At 38.5% G+C, this 21,891-nt stretch overlaps 1 protein-coding gene across 2 annotated transcripts; it reads right to left on the bottom strand.

The window, feature by feature from the left end:
* Positions 1-1,829: 1,829 nt before the first annotated feature.
* Positions 1,830-21,545, bottom strand: LOC149240572 (UV-B-induced protein At3g17800, chloroplastic-like). Of its 2 annotated transcripts, none has more exons than XM_089373756.1 (4): positions 21,271-21,545; positions 21,028-21,196; positions 3,128-3,423; positions 1,830-2,996 (listed from the first exon to the last, which is right to left on the bottom strand). In XM_089373756.1, exons 2-4 carry the CDS (start codon positions 21,181-21,183, stop codon positions 2,123-2,125), a joined length of 1,326 nt encoding a protein of 441 aa, XP_089229882.1. In that variant the 5' UTR covers positions 21,184-21,196; positions 21,271-21,545; the 3' UTR covers positions 1,830-2,122. The 2 variants fall into 2 exon arrangements, with proteins under 2 accessions (XP_089229882.1, XP_089229881.1); XM_089373755.1 differs by having other exon boundaries at positions 21,347-21,543.
* Between the last annotated feature and the right edge of the window lie 346 nt (positions 21,546-21,891).

Raw genomic sequence — 21,891 nt, 5'->3', positions numbered from 1 at the left:
ACTTTCTTTTTTGTTTTCTTACTTTCTAGTTAATCATTTATAATTATTAAAGTTTTAATATTACATGTGTTTAAGCTATTAAGAATATAGATACTCTAATGACTTTCCATAATCATTATTTATATTGTATAAAAAAAATATTATTATTTTTTAATGTATAGTATTGTCACTGCCCACTTTAACATTTCCTATCAATTTAGAAAAAAAACGCTTAGACATTCCAAACCAGTAAAAACATTTCCACCTTCCAAAAACTCATATAACATAAATATTAAACAACAAAATAATGACAAAGTCAATGTCATTGCAAAAACGCTTAACCATTCCAAACCAGTAAAAACTTTTCCACCTTCCAAAAACTCATATTACATAAATATTAAACAACAAAATAAAGTCATTGTCATTGCAAAAACTCATACAACGTAGTATCAAATAACAAAATAAAATCGGCCCACCTTCCAGACATTTGCCGGAGATATTGATAACGTACACCAAAGATTTGTCTTCATGGCCCCAAATAGCGTTTTTCATTTCTCATCCACTCAAGAACATCGTGGTGCTCATTGATGATACTTTATCTATGTACCAAAGATTGATCCAGCAAGTACATTTCCTGCACTGTTACAAATAGTGTCCACTAATTCTACTTATTCTGCCACGTTTGTTCTTGTAAAATATCATCACGATATCTGCTACTTTTTAAAACCTTTTTGAACTTTTGTCATGCTTTGCAATCCCGTTAACCGAATCTCCCACATCTGTCTACGAAAATAAATCAGTAGCCATGAATAATGCTAAGTATTCTGCCACGTTTGTTCTTGTAAAATATCATCATGATATCTGCTACTATTTAAAACCTTTTTGAACTTCGATCATGCTTTGCAATCCCATTAACCGAATCTCCCACATCTGTCTATGAAAATAAATCAGTAGCCATGAATTTACGAGAGGCCCAAAGTTCAAATATGATAGGAATAGACATGAACTTACAGAAATGGCATCTAATGAAGTTTCTTTGACTTCGATACAAAATCTTAACCACAGATTCCCTAGCAGATATCTGCCGAATCAATTGAAATCGCCAAGAAAACCACTGATTATTTTAAACTTCAGTTTTGGTTCAGAGGAGATTCCACGTGGAGCCTGCTCAATCAGCAGCCTGACAAATTCAAAATAATAAAGATTTCGTCCTCTTCAAAGCAGCTTTCATCAACTTTCAGATCAGGCTTGAATATATGTTTATTTTCCATCATATTATTTTGAAAATGGGCTTACATGAAATAACTATTTTGACGTACACCTTAAAGGATGACAAATTAAACGCAATTTTGCCAGTATTTCGTAAATCATCTTCAAGACCGGAGAAATACACCAAACCTTTTCAAAGAAATTACATGGTAAAGTTGCAGTTATTGGCACAGCTCACTGCATACTTTAATTTAAGTATAGCACATACAACATATATTTTGACCTCGGCAATAGATGGCATCAAATAAAACCTACCACCATACACCAAAAATTGTAATAGGACCATAAAAGTATAGGAGATAGTTGCAACGAAAAGTCATACATTACAACACTATATTATTGAGAATTTCTCACTTGTGCCAAGATCTCTTGTTAGCACTCAGCTGTGTGCTGCAAATGACGAATAACAGCAAAATCAGAGACTAATTTTCAAAGCTGAATGCATACAGACTTCTTCATATACAAGATCACCTTAACAGAAGACTAGCGTCACGAAAATTGTGTCTCAGATACAAAGCTCAGCCATATAAGATAAGCTTTACAACCCATCCCGACAGTGATGTGTAAAAGGCAACTAACAGTGAACATAAGATCAAGGTTATTCTCATTATAACTTGATAAGATATTTACAAAACTGTTTTCTGGAGGACCAAACTGCAATGGAGTGGATGTTACGATGGATCACTGGTCAGCATGAAAGCGATAAGCGAGAAGGTAAAATATCTCCCGATATACATTTACAAGATCGGAAGGGGTATTCTCCAGAAAGATATACCTCATTTTAAAACCGACTATTGCCTGTGTCTGGAGTTCACAGCTAATATATCAACAGAAGCCATGGACTACACACGTAGTATCACCGTGATTGTTCAAACTACTTTCTAACAAAGTGATACCTTGAATCAACATGACTCTCAACATCCCACAGGAAGCTCCCAAAGGTGACAGCCTCCAAAACCAAACTGGTCAAACCTGTGAAACTTATCCTTAATATCTCGTCGTTTGTAACTGCCATTGACCCATCAGGGGTGATAAGAATTTCGGGCCTCCCAAACAGAGCCTCTGCATGCCTCTCAATAATATCCACTCCCTCTTTGGACCTCATTGTAGCATACCTCTGCAAGGTCTCTAGATCAAAGGACATAACATAAGCCCTCAACTTACATGGTTTAGCCCCTATCTGACCAAAAACTATAGGATTGAAATCTTGACCTTCAGGAGCTGCTGCACCAGCCATTGCAGCAACAGCTGCCGCAATTGCCGCACCACCTTGTACAGCTGAGTTATCTTGCCAATTTCCACCTTCTAATTCTGGGTGGGTGTAATTCAACTGCTCAGCGTCAGCTTCTTCATTTGAGAAGAAAGGAAGCGTCTTCATGCTTTTCTCTAGTTGGAAGTGTTTGTCAACTCTTCTCAAGAAGTATCCATACATGACGGATGCTGCATAGACTTGCCCCACTCGCAACTTACTAATTTCAGCAACAGTATTAGAGTCTGACACTGCATTGCGATTTCCCAGAACAAGAGACAGATGCTCCTTTATCATCTCAACAGCCTCTATAGAATGGATAGCTTCAAGTTCTGTGTCCTGATTTGGCCACGTATCTACCTTCCCAGAACCAGCAACAGACAGTGAAATTGTTGGGATTAGTGAAACACCAGCATCCATGAATTTCTGAACAATAAGAGCATAGATGATTTCTTCTAACGCCTTACGTCTCTCCTCAGCTTTCAATTCCGCAATTCTCCTAATCATCACAAGAATTAGGTCAGGGAAAAGGAATATAATCAGATATAAAGGAATCATTGGCTATAATGGTAAAGGGCAAGAAAATCTGCTTCGAAATTAGCATTCTAACGTTGAAATTATGGTTGCAACCTGTATAATACAAGATCTGTGCTGCTTGTTGAAGGCTGCTCCTGCTGGGCCTCAGCATCCCGATCAGCGGCAAGCCTCTCTAGCTGCTGATCAATTGCAGCAGGGAGAAGATGAGGATGACTCTTCAGAATCTGAGACAAAAATTGACCAGTTGGAGATTCCAACTCAAGGGGAGCAATACGACTAGAGATTTTTTCTTGGTTTGCATCAGCTCTAGCACACAAATTTCTTTTCCCAGTGTTAAAAACTGCTCCATATATTGGCCTTCCTCTGTGAGTTAAAACCAAAGGACAACCCTGAAAACATAGGGCTAACATAAGTATGCTGCACAGTGAATTTAACAAATAAAATTGAAACAGCATTAGAAACCAAACGAAGATATTTGCAGAAACATTGGTAGTAATGAAAACATTACCCAGGGCCTGCAATAAATGAGAAAGTAGCAAAGAAAGTGATACTAGGAGAATCAGCCCAGGCAAACCAAAGAACACATGCAGTACAAAATAATTTCCTTCAAATAAGGAGATTTTATTTTTAAAATAGAAGAAGAAACCCTACCTGCAACAAGAAGACAGAAGCAGCCAACTTTATGTTCCGGATGTCTTTCATTCCCCTTTACACTGATTCAATATTAGCAATACTAGATTTATTTGCAGTTAGTAATGGAGAACGTGTATGGGTATCAGCTCTAATGCATACACTCCTCTCAGTATCCATTGGATAACCTCCTTCTGTTTTGCCATTTATTTCCTTTCCTCTATGTATGATTATTTCCAACAGTGTTCCTTTATTGCCAATGGAACTAATGAGAATCTTTCTAGAAACTAGCCACACTTAATTGGAATATAGTTGCACATAATTACTTAAGAGCTGTTATTCTAAAAAGGGTGTACCACCTTCAATAAGTAAACAATGAAGGGAATATTTGTTTAATGCTTCAGCATATGTTGGCATTTTTGTTCAAATTGGCAACTAGGGCCAAATTCTAAGTGGGTTACCTTATTTATGGCAGCTGATATTTTTCTTCGACTCCTCTCATCAAGAGGTGTAGGATTGATTTAAAGATCATCTGATTCCGATAAGTATTCATGGAGTTATGAATCTATTTTTGTTATAAGACAATTTGTCAAGGTTGGCCAGCAACTAAATAACCCCCACATGTGCTCAACATTTTCGTATAAAAGGAGATGACTTGAGTGTCATTTCATACACACTTCTCTCTTGATTTCTCTCCACTCACTTTGGGTTTTAGTGGAAGAGAAATATAGGAGAGGAAGCCCTAGATGTTGGAGGAAAGGAGGCTGCCCTAGCCGCAGCACAGAAGACAGGCTAGCGAAGCCATGGAAGGAACCTCTATGCTGCCCTAACGCTGACCTAAAGAAGCCCTAACCGCAGTCCTAAGGATGCCCTAGACGCAATCCTACCAAGTGCAACGCATAACTTGGAGAGCAGATCGTTGGAAAGGAGGAAAAGAGCACATTGAAGGAGGATAATTCTCTGTTGTAGCCGCAGCAGGAAGAGGCCAAGGCAGCGAGGAGATCAGGGACTGTTTTGTGGGTTAAACAAGGCACAGAGCTGCTGGAAGGAGGCCAAGGTTAGTTGCTGGGTAGTCTGAGTTGGAGACCTCTATTACAAATCTGTTTGGGCACTGTTTTGTGGACAGGATACTTGTATGGTGCAGGTTGTAAGCTACAGAAGTACTGAGTGCTAGGCCACAGGCCATAGCAACACAGTTAGGGCTTGCGTAGGGTGAATTGAGGGCTCAAGTATGCCCAGAAGAGCAGCGTGCTAGGGGGTGTCTCATGAAAGTGTGCCGCAGTCTTTGAGGGTTGTTTGTGGACTATTAGATGGGTTTGTAAGGGCTGTTGCAGCATGACCAGATGCCCTAACCAGTCACATTGTAAACAGCATTGAAAGCATACAATTGGGACAGCAGCTATGGCATGGCACAATTGGGATAGCAGTTGTGATGGGACAGCAGCAATAGCCAATTGGGACAGCAGTACGGTAAGCAAGATGCATGAACAGCATGATAGCAATGATGGCATGGTACAGCAAGGTTACAATGATGGCATGGTACAGCAAGGTTACAATGAGGCAGCAGCAAAGGCATGCTAACAATGAAACAACAGTATGGTAAGCAAGGTGCAGTAAGCACATGGTGCAAGCATGGTGCAGCAAGCACATGGAACAGTATGGCAAACATGGTGCAGCAATGGCAAATGATGGTACATGATGCAGTACAGCGATGGGTACAGTCATGATTGATGAAGCATGATGAGATGCAGCATAGTGATGATAGATGTATCATGGTGCAACACAGTGAGGTACAGCATTATGATCAGGAGCAGCACAATGATAGGTGCAGCATGGTGATAGAGTCACCTGGGAGAATCAGTTGAAGCAACATGTCTTCAACTAAGTTCAGCTACCTCATGTATTATCTACTTAGAGATGATCTATGCTCTTATTTAAATAAGTCAAAGTGTTGACTTCTGTTGTATACGTACTATCTCTCTCTCTGTGTGCTGAACTATTGAAGAACATATAAGAAAAATTGATGAAGGGTTCCCCACACTGGGGTTTGTCCTTAGCTAGCGCCACATCTTGTGTCCTCGTCTTGGCTTGTCTTCTGAGATTCATGTTTATGTTTTATCTTCAATTCACTATTACGCTGATATGATTGCTAATCTGGAAAAGTTATTGAGCTAACTATGAAAATTGAAATAATTTTCTCTAAGCATAGAACATACCTAAAATTAACATGGTATCAGAGCTGAGGTGAAGACAAAACCCAAGCAAGAGTGAAAGAGCAATCACCGAAGACAGTTGGAAAAAGGACAACAGGATCAGTGGATTCCTCATTCCTCTTCAAATTCACCAAGGGTGAAGTCGAAGCAAAGAATATTATCAAAATGGCACAGCGAAAGCTTCTAATGGCCTACCTAAAGATCACTTCATTGGCAAGTCTAGATCTAAAGGTGGAAGGAAAGGCAGATGCCTTGTTTGTAGTAAGTTTAGCCATCATGCGAAGGAGTGTCTGAATGGTAGAGACACATCACTTGATGAAGATGTCTTCAAAGATCGAAGGAATGACAGGTAATGCAGGGCATCAAAGAAATAGCCAACTCTTCAAAGAAAGCAAGGAACCCTAGGTATGAAGAATCAAATGTTGTTTCTGATAAAATAAAGAAGCATTATCTTATAGTGACCCTCTCCTCCAGACTCTTTGGGAATCTGGCTTATTGATTGTAGTACTTCAAGGCACTTCATCGGATAGAAGGAAGCTCTCTCTAATTTGGTAGAGATGGAAACAATCGTGGGGATTACACTTGGAGTCAATGCCACCTATCCCAAAAAGGGTGTAGGGAATGTTACCCCTCAATTGAATGAGGGTAACACAATTCATTTACAAGAAGTTCTTTATGTACCTGATCGCCAGAAGAACCTAGTGTCCATTTCTGCAATGGAAGTCAAAAGGTTACAAGGTGACACTCATCGATGGAAAGGTACGTGTTTGAAAATGGAATTTTCAAAGATGTTTTTGAGTTCAGGGTTGGCAGTTTGTATCAAGTTGCAGGATGGTCCATTGGGGACCATGTCAGTTGTCACATCTCATCTATAGCACCGGAGGTCTACTTATTATGGGACCCTACCCAATGTGAGTCAGATGGTGACAGGGATGCCTGAATTCAAAAAGAGAATGAAAGTACATGTCTGAGATGTACCGAAGGAAAATCTTACAAGAAGACCATTCCCCTCATGTAGTAGGTCCACAAGATTGGAACAACCCGAGAGGTTTGAGATTCGTAATCGGGAATCTCATGTATGCAGGTGAAAGAAAGCCCTCTATGGCTTGAAGCAAAACACCTCGGGCTTAATATGAGAGGATTGATAGTTGTCTAATGAAGCTAACATTCACAAGGAGTGAAGTCGATCCAAACCATTGCTTGAAGGTTGTCGATGATAGACCTCTCATACTGGCACCTTCTAAGGACGACTCTTTCTGACAAGTGCAGACCCTCTCATTTGCAAAAGTAATGAGGGAGTTGGATTCCGGATTTAGAATGGTAAACTGCAAGCCCGTGACTACCTCGAGGATCTTAAACTTTCAAAAGTTATGTGGTAGTAATGCCGGACCAGATTTGGGAAATGCCTTTGGGTTTCATAAACTCATTCGCGTTGATGTTCTTGGTGAACTTCCGTCCAGATATATGTTTTGCAGTTAGCATGATGAGCTCACATATGGTTGAGCCTCACTAGATTGGTGCCAAGAATCTTCTGAGATATCTTCGAGGCACAATCTCTCATGGATTGAGATACACTGCCGGAAATATGAAGCTGTATGATTATTCAAATGTTGATTGGGCAGGCAGTGTGAAGGATCGCAAGAGCACTCCTGGGTGCTGGTTCTCTTTGGGTTCTGCTCAATATCTTGGATGAGCAGGAAGCAAAAGACGGTTGCTTTGAGCACCGCTGAGACCGAAAACATAGTTACGAGAACGACCTCGTGTAAAGCTACTTGGTTGTGGAAGCTCTTTAGTGAGCTGTTTGTACACATGATGGATACCACCGTGATCTTCTGTGTCAACCAAGGGGGGGTTCGATTGTTGAGGAATCCTGTATTCTATGATTGCTCCAGCATATAGACATCATATACTACCTTATCTGGGATATGGTACATCGATGAGCGAGAAGGCTCCATCGCATTGAGATTGATGTACAGGTCGCAGACATTCTGTCGAAGCCCCAGGGAAAGGTCAAATTTGTGACTTTCCCGAATGACTTGGAGTTGTTGAGAGACCCTCTTATGAGAGTCTTGCATGATGCATGCATTGAGCTCTAGGAGCTCCAGGGGGCTTGGGGGTACTTCTTGGAGCAACAAGCGACCATAGGGCGACTCACCCTCCTCTAATGGTGTACTATGTATAGGGTGAATGGTTTAGCCTTCCCCTGTGATACCCCATGGTGACTTATGGATAGGATGAGTGGTTCTCCCGTCGAGGCATCCTACCCATGCGGTCTGGGACTCATGGGAAGTACCTCTCATCTGACCAATGAGCAAGGAAATGAGGATAGGGACCATAGTAGTACCGATGGACGCATCATGTTACTGCCGTACTCCCTATGTTAGGATGATATTTATCTAGGATCAATGAAATTGACTTCGGGTCAATATGAGTGGTTTAAAACACTCTCTTTTGATATTGATCTAGGATCAATGAAACTGACTTCAAGTCAGTTTGAGTGGTTTGAGACGCTCTCTTGCGATATTGATCTGGGATCAATGAAACTGACTTCGAGTCAATAAGAGTGATATAACTCACTCTCTTTGGGAACTGATCTGGGATCAGTAAGAGTGGTATGACACACTCTCATCATATGGGACTAACTTCAGATCAGTAGAGAATGGTATGAGACATTCTCGATCAATTCTTCTTCTTCATGGTTCAGCAGAGCAGACCAAAGCAAAGCAGTGCAGGGCACTGATGGCAGAGATAGTACAGTCTGGCAGATGGATCACCAGATGGAGTTCTCCCTAGTTGAGAGGGAGTGTTAAAATTGGCAACTAGGGCCAAACTCCATGTGGGTCATCTTATTTATGGTCGCTGATATTTTTCTTGGACTCCTCTCATCGAGAGGTGTAAGATTGATCTAAAGATCATCTGATTCATGGAGTTATGAATTTATTTGTGTTATAAGACAATTCGTCAAAGTTGGCCAACAACTAAATAACACCCACTGTGCTCAACGTTTTAGTATAAAAGGAGATGACTTGAGTGTCATTTCATACACCCTTCTCTCTTGATGCCAGCAACTAAATAAATTATAACACCCACATGTGCTCAACGTTTTAGCATAAAAGGAGATGACTTGAGTGTCATTTCATACACACTTCTCTCTTAATTTCTCTCCACTCGCTTTGGGTTTTAGTGGAAGAGAAATATAAGAGAGGAAGCCCTAGACGTTGGAGGAAAGGAGGCTGCCCTAGCCACAGCAAAGAAGATAGGCCAACAAAGCCATGGAAGGAACCTCTACGCTGCCCTAACGCTGACCTAAAGAAGCCCTAACCACAGTCCTAAAGAAGCCCTAGCCGCAGTCCTATCAAATGCAACGCATACCTTGGAGAGCAGTGCGTTGGAAAGGAGGAAGAGAGCTCGTTGAAGAAGGATAATTCTCTGTGGTAGCCGCAACAAGAAGAGGCCAAGGGAGCGAGGAGATCAGGGACTGTTTTGTGGGTTAAACAAGGCACCGAGCCGTTAGAAGGAGGTCGAGGCTACTTGATGGGTAGTCCGAGTTGGAGATCTCTATTACAAATCTGTTTGGGTACTATTTTGTGGACAGGATACTTGTATGGCACAGGCCATAAGTTACAGAAGTACTGTGTGCTAGGCCGCATGCCATAGCATCACAGTTAGGGATCACGTAGGGTGAATTGAGGGCTCAAATATGCCCAGAACAACAGCGTTCTAGGTGAGGTGTCTCATGAAAGTGTGTCGCAGTCTTTGAGGGTTGTTTGTGGACTGTTAGATGGGTTTGTAAGCATTGTTGCAACATGACCAGATGCCCTAACCAATCACAGTATAAACAGCAATGAAAGCATACAATTGGGACAGCAGCTATGGCATGGCACAATTGGGATAGCAGTAGTGATGGGACAGCAGCAATAGACAATTGGAACAGCAGTACGGTAAGCAAGATGCAGAGCAGCGTGATAACACTGATGGCATGGTACAGCAATGTTACAATGACAACATGACAGCAGCAATGGTGCAATGATGGCATGGGACAGCAATGTAACAATGGGACAGCAGCAAAGGCATGCTAACAATGAAATAGCAGTATGGTAAGCAAGGTGCAGTAAGCACATGGTGGCAAGCATGGTGCAACAAGCACATGGGACAGTATGGCAAACATGGTGCAGCAATGGCACATGATGGTACATGGTGCAGTACAGCGATGGGTACAGTCATGATTGATGAAGCATGATGAGATGCAGCATAGTGATAATAGGTGTGGCATGGTGCAATGCAGTGAGGTAAAGCATGATGATGAGGAGCAGCACAATGATAGGCGCAACATGGTGATGGAGTCACCTGGGAGAATCAGCTGAAGCAGCATGTCTTCAACTGAGTTCAGCTATCTCATGTATCATCTACTTAGAGATGATCTATGCTCTTATTTAGATAAGTCAAAGTGTTGACTTCTGTTGTATATGTACTATCTCTCTTTCTCTGCTGGACTATTGAAGAACATATAAGAAGAATTGATCAAGGGTTTCCCCACATTAGGGTTTGTCCCTGGCTAGCACCACATCTTGTGTCCTCTTGTCTTGGCTTGTCTTCTGCGATTTATGTTTATGTTATATCTGCAATTAACTATTACGCTGATATGATTGCTAACCTGGAAAAGATATTGAGCTAATTGTGAAAATTGAAATAAATTGCTCTAAGCATAGGACATACCTAAAATTAACAATTTTCCATGATCTGAGCTGGGCACAGTCGCTTCTGTACCAGAACTTGCCGATTATGAAAATCTCCTCAACAGTGTTCAAATTAGATCCACAACACTTTATTATCATTGCAATGTCTCCTAAACCATACAGCATATCATCAGACGGTGAATGAGATGTGAAGTACTCCAGTCTAGATATCATCAGACGGTGAATGAGATGTGAAGTACTCCAGTCTAGATATCAGGAATCAGTTTTAATGACTGCAATGATGAAGCTTTCTCTTTTCTTCATTTAATTTCATTCAGTGAGATTCAAGTATCTGCCACGATTTCACACTTTAATAGTGCCATATTTGCCTTGGCTTAAAAGACCTGCACCATCCGTGATTGTAACATGGCACTATTCTGGGAGCCCAGGGGATGCTCCAGATCACCTCTAGAAGCATACAAATGGTAAAAGCCCAGAATCACCTGTGTGTGCCCTAAAAAGAGAGTAGGCCTTGCTGTATGAAAGCCGATAAAACCTAGAATGTTGGAAATGCTTATGTAATGTATTTGAAACTAAGAACTACCCATAACCCAATAAAAGAATTACATCCATTTTTCTTTACATTTTGCAGGAGAACAAAATTCTGAAGATTGACAGATAGTAGACACTATGTGCCCAATATAAGAACTACGTCCAGCAGGTTGCTTTTGCATGATAGTGCAGAAACAACTTTGGCACCTTAAATCAGTATGTACACAACAGATTTTTCAAAACAGATAATTCAATCTCCTAAGTATATTTACTGAAAATTTTGAGCACATCAAAAAGGCATGACTATGAGCCGTTCAGAAATTTGTTTATGTCAGTATGGATATATGAAAAGTTTGAACACTGAATGATGAATCCCAATCCAAATCTGAACCTGAAAAAGAATTTTGTATAATTGTATCGGTGTCCATGTGAATCATGAATATGAAATCTGAACAGTGGAATCAGAATTGAAAAGCTCATAATATTTCTATGTATCACGAGGGAACCCTGAGTTCTCAGTTCTAATTTCACATATCAGATATTTCAAATCAAGATTGGGAATTCCAGGGACATCATGATTCAAGCAGCTAATTAATACACTAATACATGAAAATGCCAATGTCAAAGTATAAATGGAAAAATTACAAAAAAGAGCTTATTATTTGTAAAGTTCCAAGAGTCCAAAATGAAAGACTGGAAGCACAAAAGTCTGGAGAATCAAGAATAACCAAACCGATAGTCTTCAACATCCACATCCTGTAACAGAATAGATGCTAATTTCCCCGACTAATGATAAGAAGCACAAGCACTGTGGCCAGGAGAAGATGAAGAAGCTTCTAAAACCAACCCAGTCTTGGGCATGGATGTGTCATCCCCAACATGAAAGGGGTCACTGGAAGAACAGCCCAAGGAGAGGTTAGCCATGAAGCATTCAAGGGAATGCAAGTCTGCATCTTCCGGATTCACATCCTACAACTTTGAAGGACCTCAATTACAACCTCCCTTCAATCAAGAGATGAGGCCAAGAAGTGAATACACACAAGATCTTCTGCCTTCGCGATGAAGTCTATTTCTCTAGACTGAATGGATAAAGTGACAAACCCATTAGTGCTCCAATTTCTCTCTGCTGCTGAAAGCTGAAAACTTGTGAAAGAACCCTATATGCAAGGGTTTGCAAATATAGGATATGGGCACCATAACATGACCACCATAAAAAGAGGCTTCATACTACATAGTACCCCTATCAGTGAGCGAATTTCCATTACCAAATTGACCACCACCTGTTATGAAGTAAACAAGTTCTTTTGCTCTAACAGCACCATCAGATGAGGACATACATTAGAAAATTCTATTCTAAACTAATCAGCCACCTCGCTCTCTTCCTGTGGGGTCCTCCTCTTACCCCGAAATTTAGCCAAAGATGCTTCATCATTGTACTTTGGGTCAAAGTGTAAGCTATAGAATGCAGATAATTGTTGCATTTGTTCAATCTATTGATGATTATGTCCTTTTAGTCCCATTCAAAAGAGGGTCCTGCTCTTCAAGAACTCGATGAATTCTTTCCAACATAATGGTGCTCTCATAAATGTTGCCCAACATAGGAAGATCAGTATTGCAAGCTCTAGAAAATTAATTAGTGGCTCCATTATGGAAAGAATAAACCCAAATTTTCCCCAGCAAACCCCATAAACAATGGTAGCACTGATCTGGACTGCCTTTTCATTGTTTCCTACTTTCCCTGTTTATCACTATGGCTTAATAACCATGGAGAACCTAGTACAATTCATCTTGCATTTGCTACAATTCCACATGCAACTTTCACCGGAATTTTTCCCTTCCCTATCTTTGTCACATACTTCTATACAGGGGAATCAACAGGGCATTTCTGTTGATTTTCTTCACCATCCCTTCTCCCTCCACTTCTCCCACAATGAATACAAGCATCAGCTAACAAACATGGGGCCATTGCAAAAAAGTGGAAGAAAAACAAAAAGAATAGGTAATAGAATAAAGGAAAAAGGAAGGTTTTCGGTCTAAAATGGAAGATTTTAATAAACACAAAAACCACCAAATTTGTCAAAAGTAGCTTGCCTGGTTGATGAAAGTGGGTAAGTTAACATGGCCCCTACCAGGTTTCAAGTCCTACCAAGTGGTGTGCTCGTGCTTGTACTCACATTTGTAGATAGGTGCCAATGCATGCAACAGTGGTCGAGGTAGGTGCAAGCCCTAGGTAACTTTGTCAGAACAGATACCCTCCACAGAAATAAAAAAAGCTGATTTAAATCCAGGCGTGTTAACCCCGTCACCATAAGAGGAATCTAGTTTTTAAAAAATATATACCAACAAATGGGAGTGCTTCTATGTCGAATCCATTGTTCAGATGCTCGTTGTTTCATTGCAACTGTTCCACTACTCTAGAAAAGCTAATGTCAATGTGCAACTACTCTTCAAATGCCTATTGTTGTTAGTACTCTCGACCCCTCACAGTTAGGGCAAAAGAATCAACGAAAAAAGAAAATGGTGTCAAGTGGTTTGCATTGGAGATTTTAATGCCTGTTGTTGTTAGCGCTCTCAACCCCTCACAGTTTTGCAAATGAATCAATGAAAAAAGAAAACAGTGCCATGTGGTTTGCATTGGAGATTTTAGCGTTTGTGTTTTTTCCAATGCCTGTTGTTAGTGCTCCCAAACCCTCACAGTTTTGCAAATGAATCAATGAAAAAAGGAAAATGATGTCATGTGGTTTGCATTGGAGATTTTAGCGTTTGTGTTTTTTTCATTGATTGTAAGCCCTTACCTTATCCCCTCTTTCCTCTTGTTAACCCGTCACATTCTCACACAGATTATGATCTTGACCCTCATTAATTAACATTATATAAACTATAGTCGGGTAGGGTTATTATAGTAGATGCCTTCAAACACTTTTTATCTCCAATATAAATCAAGGAGACTCATTTGAATAATCATCTTGTGTTGTCCATTTTGGATATCTTATATATCAAGGAGACTCATTTGAATCATCTTGTGTTGTCCATTTTGGATATCTTGTAACAGGGGTTGCCCCCTCAAACAGGTTTCTTATTCATTCACTCATTCACCTAATTCGAGTATAGCATTACTAAATTAGGTGTTTCTTATGCCTATTTGGTCATTTGGTCCATAGCATTTGATATCATAGCAAACAATTGTTGATTTTGGCACCTTCCAACAACACACTACACAGTTTTCTCTGTAATTTTTCCAGGGAACTCTAAATCAAGTGAGTCTTGAAGGATTGACAAGAGAACAAATGGAAATATATCTTGTCCAAATTTCAGCAACAGAAGCATGGGAGTTTCAGATATATAGCGCATACAATTCAATGCTTGTATTAAGTCCTAAAACTTGCCTAAATTCTTTTTAACTAAGGGACACTAAACAGGGTATATCTAAAGATTGCAATGTTTAATTGAAGTGAGACCCGTGCCATTGGAAAGAGAAAAGGTCATGCTATTACAAATCCAAAAATCTACTCCATCAACGCAAAACCGATGAAATTATCATCTATAAAAACTTTGCTCTCTAGATAAGGGTGAATATCAGCGTATCAGCAAACTTTGCTCTCTAGATAAGGGTGCATATCAGCGTATCAGCAAACTTTGCTCTCTAGATAAGGATGAATATCAGCATATCAGCAAGTTGTGGCACAATCCAAGTTACATGCTTTGTGTTCATGTTTGAATTTAGCAATAATGAAATTCAATAAAAAAAAATGTCATATTAAAAATCTCCAATAAAATTCATCATTAAATTTAAATTTGTGTCAAATTTTTAATTATATAGTTCATAATTATTAAGTATATAATTCACAATTTTTTAAATATAATATAGTGTGTGTATATATATATTTATTGGGCTTGCAGTATGCTCTAAAACTGCTTCTGTTTGGCTAAGAGCTTGTCTTCTTTGGACGTAAGGAAACAGGACAATGGACCAGGACCCAGGGGTATCTAGTAGGAGTGAAAGCCTGCCTACTTACAGACCACCAGCGGGTAATTCCAGGTGACATGTTTTTTCTTGAACAACGGTGATGAGTCAGCCTGCATTCACGGATAGCAGCCACTGGCCAGTCATAATTGCCCTCATTGCTAGTCTGACAGGCTGAATTATGATAAGTTATATATTCAAAAAATCATTATATTCCAGAGAAATGAATATACATGTTTCTGTCTCAAATAAAAGGAGACCACATATACACAAAGCAAAATATATATATATATATATATATATATATATATATTCAACATATTTCACATTAGCATTATTTTAGTACTTGAAACTATGATATAAATATAATCTCGCATTTTTTAAATATAATATAGTAAACATATTATTAAATTATTTATTTATATATAGAGATAGAGATTTATATTAAAATATATATAGATATGATAAATTTATAATAACAAATAAATAATGAAATTAAATCTTATATAAAAAATCCTTTTCAATTTATCTCACATTAATATTATCTTATTACTTAAAACTATGATATAAATTGAACCTATGCACTGTGGTCTCGTGTGAACACATTATATCAACCCAAAACTATGACAATAACTAAAAATTATGACTCGCATCAATAATCAGAGCCGTCTCTCCTTTGAACACATTAACTCGGTCCTCAACCCAAATCACATCACAGAGAATTTTTGCATGTACCACTATGAAACCAGGCCAGATAAACATTCGTGAGTAACCACTTTCAGATATTCCATGACACGTCCATGCACTAGTGTGTAGAGGCATGTTCGCAGTGAAAACCATTTCAACAATGTACCACACAACCTACAATACAGAGCACCTAGAGGCTGTAAAAATTAATTACCAAATGAGGACTCGGTTGAAAAGGCAAGCTAAATTGGCCAAACCTTGTCGAATTTGTGCTGCTGCTGATTGAATGCGCAGGATTTCAAATTTTATGGCTAAAGTCCGGCCAACGCGGTGGCTATGGGCACAATTGCGATAATTTTTTATTGGCACATCAAAATTCAATGAGACATATAGCATTGCACCAAAAACAAATAGACAAGATTTCAAACTCGGTGGTGCAGAAATTTCTAGTTTGCATGTTTCTCCTATAGATGCACACTTACTATTTCTGGAAACTTGTCACAATATCAAGCAACACTTTTTCTGGGAAGGTCTTCCAACCGATGTTCAAAAGTTTGTGGTGTCGTATTTGGTTTGCCCACAGAAAAAAGGAGAGACAATCAAGACCCCAAGACTTCAAGGACCCTTGCCCATACCCAATTAGTGTTGGCAAGAGGTTTCAATGAATTTTTATCACAACGCTACCAAATTCTTAAGGGAAGAATGCAATCATGGTGGTGGCAGCTGTGGTCATAAATCAACTAACAAGGTATGCCCATTTTTGCTTGCTGTTTCATCCATGTAAAGCAAGTATAATAGCCACAACAACAAGCCATGCCCATTTTTGCTTATTGTTTCACCCATGTAAAGCAATTATAATAACCACAACATTTGTTGAAATAGCTCCAGAGATACATGGCAATTTCAAGGTAGGCTTTGTTTTTTGTTTTATGTTTTTTGTTTTTTTGTTTCTTTTTAAGTTTTTTTCTATTAAACTGATACCAAACTACATAATAACAAAATCTTTTTGCTATCATCTGCCAAATTGGAAAACAGACCAACGGCAAAAGTTAATGTTTTTCAACCCAAATGTCCATATACTAACACGATACATACAAAAATATCTACTGACCATGAATTTGTGCTGCTGCTGATTGAATGCGCAGAATTTCAAATTTTATGACTAAAGTCCAGCCAACGCGGTGGCTATGGGCACAATTGCAATAATTTTTTATTGGCACATCAAAATTCAATGAGACATATAGCATTACACCAAAAACATATAGACAAGATTTCAAACTCGGTGGTGCAGAAATTTCTAGTTTGCATGTTTCTCCTATAGATGCACACTTATTATTTCTGGAAACTTGTCACAATATCAAGCAACACTTTTTCTGGGAAGGTCTTCCAACCGATGTTCAAAAGTTTGTGGTGTAGTATTTGGTTTTCCCACAGAAAAAAGGAGAGACAATCAAGACCCCAAGACTTCAAGGACCCTTGCCCATACCCAATTAGTGTTGACAAGAGGTTTCAATGAATTTTTATCACAACGCTACCAAATTCTTAAGGGAAGAATGCAATCATGGTGGTGGCAGCTGTGGTCATAAATCAACTAACAAGGTATGCCCATTTTTGCTTGCTGTTTCATCCATGTAAAGCAAGTATAATAGCCACAACAACAAGTCATGCCCATTTTTGCTTATTGTTTCACCCATGTAAAGCAATTATAATAACCACCACATTTGTTGAAATAGGTCCAGAGATACATGGCAATTTCAAGGTAGGTTTTGTTTTTTGTTTTATGTTTTTTGTTTTTTTGTTTCTTTTTAAGTTTTTTTCTATTAAACTGATACCAAACTACATAATAACAAAATCTTTTTGCTATCATCTGCCAAATTGGAAAACAGACCCACGGCAAAAGTTAATGTCTTTCAACCCAAATGTCCATATACTAACACGATACATACAAAAATATCTACTGACCATGACTTCATTATGCCACAGTACTAGTAAATTCCAAGTGGAGTAGAAAAACCATTAACTGAAACCATCAGGAGAACATGGAAATATCAATAGTGCTTGGAATGGCTAGATTGATTGGACATACAAGATTTGGTTTGCTAGCTAGTCTTTCATGTTCTTCCACCCCCGGTGGGGTGCAAACTCAATGTTATTATAAATAACAAAGATCCAATTTTCACTAGTAATTTTTGGACTAACTTGTTTCTTGTTTGGGTACTCAATTTGCTCACAACTCCTCTTACAACCCCAGTCTAATGGGCAAATTGAGATTTGAATGTTTGCCTGGAAGGTTATAACCATTTCTTTACATCTGATATAAAGCCACAACATGACATGTGGTTACCTTTATCATATATGGGGTACAACACCTCTTTCCATACTTTATCGAAAATGTTCTCAGTTAGGGCACTCTACGGGTATCACCTCCATTCTTTGCATCACCATTAAGAGGAAAACCAAAGGTTCAAGTTATGGAGCACAATTCACAACCAACTGTGAGTGGTCCTCTGACTATTGAAGGATAACTTGTCTATAGTGATGAAAAACAAGCAAGTCAACAGAAAGCACTTTGGGGTGGGTGATTGGGTAATTCTAATGCTACAACCATACAAATAGATAAATTATTACCCAAGTATACATCAAGGAGATTAAGAAGATTCATTTGAATACATCAACAAGACTCATTTGAATAACCATCTTGCATTGTGCATTTTCTAATTTGAATATCTTGTAACTTGACGTTACCCCCTCAAAGAAGCTTCTTTAGCCTTCACTCACTCAGTGAAATTAGGCATAGCATTACTGAATTTAGTGTCTCTTATGCTTATTCTGGTATAGTTCTGGTTCAGGAGAAGTAATATAGGCATCATTGCTATAATATAAATAAGAAGATGGTTCTTTCACCAGCAAAAGTTTATAAGAAGATGCCAAATGGCATTCTATTGTTTAACACTATCAAAACCATTGAAACAAAAAACGATTGCTTTTCTTGCTAGAGACTTATTTTCCTTGACTGTTATGGTTCTGGTTCAGGAGCAGTAATATAGGCATCATTGTTTTAATATAAATAAGATGTTTCTTTCACCAGCAAAAGTTTATAAGAAGATGCTAAATGGCATTCTATTGTTTAACAAGATGCTAAATGGCATTCTATTTTTTAACACTAACAAAAACATCGAAACAAAAAGAGATCGCTTTTCTTGCTGGAAAAAAATTTTCCTTGACTGTGCAAAATCAATTCTGTTGACCTGTCTTATGAGGAATATTACATTTATGAGTGAAATATTAAAAAAAAATCATATTTTAAAACTCTGCTATAGGTTTGCTCCATATCTATCCTATATTTCTATTTGAGATTCACCTTATTGATGGAAAGACATGGAAGTCCTGGGTATGGACCAAAAAACAAACATACAAGACACACTCAAATGAAATATATGTATATACCAACACCACCTCTCCCGAGTCCCAACACAGAAATGCGGCACAGGTTGGCATGAAATGATAATTGGATGCAAATGTTTAATTCTATATAGATACATGAAATCCACAGTCGCAAGGGCATAGTCTTTACTCGACTTTGCAATATTTGAAACTACTTGATAAGCCAGAACATTGCTAGTTAAATGACACCTATTCAATCCAACTAGTTAGCATGCTATTAAACTCTATGCAACTGTTAAGTCAGGCATATTGTTACTCTGGAAATAATGGAAGAGGTCACTAACTCCCATATTACATAAAAAATGCTTCCTTAATATAATATCTTGGGGCTCTCGTCTTTCATATATCAATGTATCATATATCGCATGTCCTTCACATCTATCTTATTGCTAAATGAATGAACAAGTATATTGCCAGTTGCCACTAGACAACACTGCAGCAGTGTCTAGAATTCAGTTACACAAAAACCTACCTATATTTAGTTGAGCTTTGTACAGAAATATTTCAATATTTTTGTCAAGCTTAATTTGGCTTGAATCAATTAAATTCTTCCCTTCGGTGAACATTTCTTGAAGTAACTCCGGAGATATAACTGATAAGATATTTTCAACAAGGATAATAAAACAACGACATCTTTGAATAGGCCCATAAAATGATAAGGAAGCTCTAAATTCAGCTCATTTAGTTTTGCATCGGATTCTGTAAAACTGCTATATAAACATCAAGTCAGTTAAATTTGACTATTCTTTACACAAATTTTTAGAAATGCATACTTTAATATATCCTGTGACAACTATTTTTCTCTGATTCATTAGGGAAAAAACAACGAGTGGAAAACAGGCCAGTGCTATAATATAGGATAGGATGGGTTATAAGAGCAGGTAAAATGTTGTCGAGTAGTTTATGGATAAGTGGGAATTCAAATGAGTTTTCTTCCCAGACACCCAAGTTCAATGACCTCAAGAACATGCTTCCATTCCAATGCGGCCAATTTGTTGTGCTATCGTCTAATTACCATTGCTAGTTGAGACTAACCTGCGTCTTCTAGGTAAACAGGCAAAGCCCAGGCGCAAGGCCAGAGTAATATTGGTGGCTACCTCTTCCATGTGATTCCTAAGACGAAGGTTTATACACTCAAAGGATATTTAACCACCAAAAAATGGTAAATGCAACTTAATTTCAATGTAATGGCTTTCCATTAACAATATTTCTGAAAATGTTGCGGTAAAAACGAAAATCTCTTGTTGGAGTACTCTATAGTGTCAGTAGATAGCGATAAGTCATTTTGCACAAGTAGATAAATTAAATTAAGCAGCTTTTTAGCGCGATTGATGACTGGGATGCTGCAAGAGCACCTTCTATCATTAGTAAGGATAGAACTTGAGACATGTGTATTGAAAATTCTCCACTTTGGTATTAGACTACAAACTCATATATCCAAATTGAAAAAAAACAACAAAGTTGCGGCATAAAACCGACTTCACTCTGGTCAATCTTAGAACTGTTTTGCAAAGGCCGATTTACCAAGGTCTAAACACAATGACTTTTACATATTACTGTGTAGATTTCTGCTAAGGATATATTTGCACAAACTGCACAAAACTACATCTTGGGCTAGTAAATAAAAAATTAAATCCGTCGTATCAGGGTTAATTTACTCTAAATACTCTAGTGTGTTACCAGACTTGTATATGACTTAAATTAGAAAAAACCAATCCATGAACAGATTGCGAAGCAAAACAAGAATTTTAATCTAATTTTATTTAAAACACAATTGACTGCATAATTTTCCCAATAATACATTTTAAACGGTTATGTCCAACACACCTTCAGGGATCCCTTGCAGAAACCAAACATGAGGCCATATGAAGGAATCGATCGAACATTCGAAACCGTTCCGGAAGCAGTTGTTGTACTGAAACTACAGACAGGGTTTAGGGTTCCAACAACGCCCGCACCTTGCATTTTCCCAACCGAAAACATAAGATATCCCGACCTACAAATCCACAGATTTCAGATTCAAAATCAACAACAGGGATTCCAATTACCGCTTAATGATAGAACGCCCACCTTCTATTTTAAGAGCCACTGAACCTAGAAATGAATCCTTCGGGTGCCTAAATTAAGAATTACAATGGTCACTCACCTTCAGGTGTGGTGTGGATCGGTGGAGAACGAGCAGATAGGGGCAAGGAGGCCCCTGAATCGGCGCGAAAGAAATTTATCAGAGCCAGATGCCAAAATCGCCACCTTATCTACAATCTCGTGGCACCCATTGGCCTCCTGCCCCCTGTATGCTTCTAGAAGACCGCAGAAAACTGTGTGTTTGGATAGGTATGAGCCGCATTTAAAAAAAAAAAAATTGAAGGTTTTCTATTCTATGGATACAATCCGGCCGGGTTTCTCAGACCATAGAACCCGAAAGAAATGGCCCCACGTCTTCGTTCACGGGCCATGATCACAGAGAATCATTGAGTGAAAAGTATCCGCGAGATATAGAGATTTCTCTAATCTTCTCATTTGGGAAATGGATACTTAATTAACAAGTTATATATTTTTTATAATTTTGATTTTGTTTTTGCTAAAATAAAAATATAATAATGAAGTGACAGCGATGTGATGTGGAAACATAAAGATATGTTTATTTAATAATAATGTTACCCTGTTATGTAAGGTCTTTAATTTAGTCAT

The sequence above is a fragment of the Pinus tabuliformis genome, chromosome 8 (assembly GCF_031772625.1).
Source record: "Pinus tabuliformis cultivar Carrire ecotype Pingquan chromosome 8, CPIR1, whole genome shotgun sequence".
Classification (NCBI taxonomy): domain Eukaryota; kingdom Viridiplantae; phylum Streptophyta; class Pinopsida; order Pinales; family Pinaceae; genus Pinus; species Pinus tabuliformis.
This window is presented reverse-complemented; position numbering and strand designations above follow the sequence as displayed.

Bases quoted from the DNA above. Each gene is read 5' to 3' on its own strand.
- LOC149240572 (XM_089373756.1), bottom strand. From the start codon at position 21,183: ATGTTTTCGGTTGGGAAAATGCAAGGTGCGGGCGTTGTTGGAACCCTA. The intron at 3,424-21,027 runs GTGTGTTGGACA...CTATGTTTTCAG, and splicing joins TCTGCAAGGGATCCCTGAAG to GGTTGTCCTTTGGTTTTAAC. The intron at 2,997-3,127 runs GTTGCAACCATA...TGTGATGATTAG, and splicing joins ACAGATCTTGTATTATACAG to GAGAATTGCGGAATTGAAAG.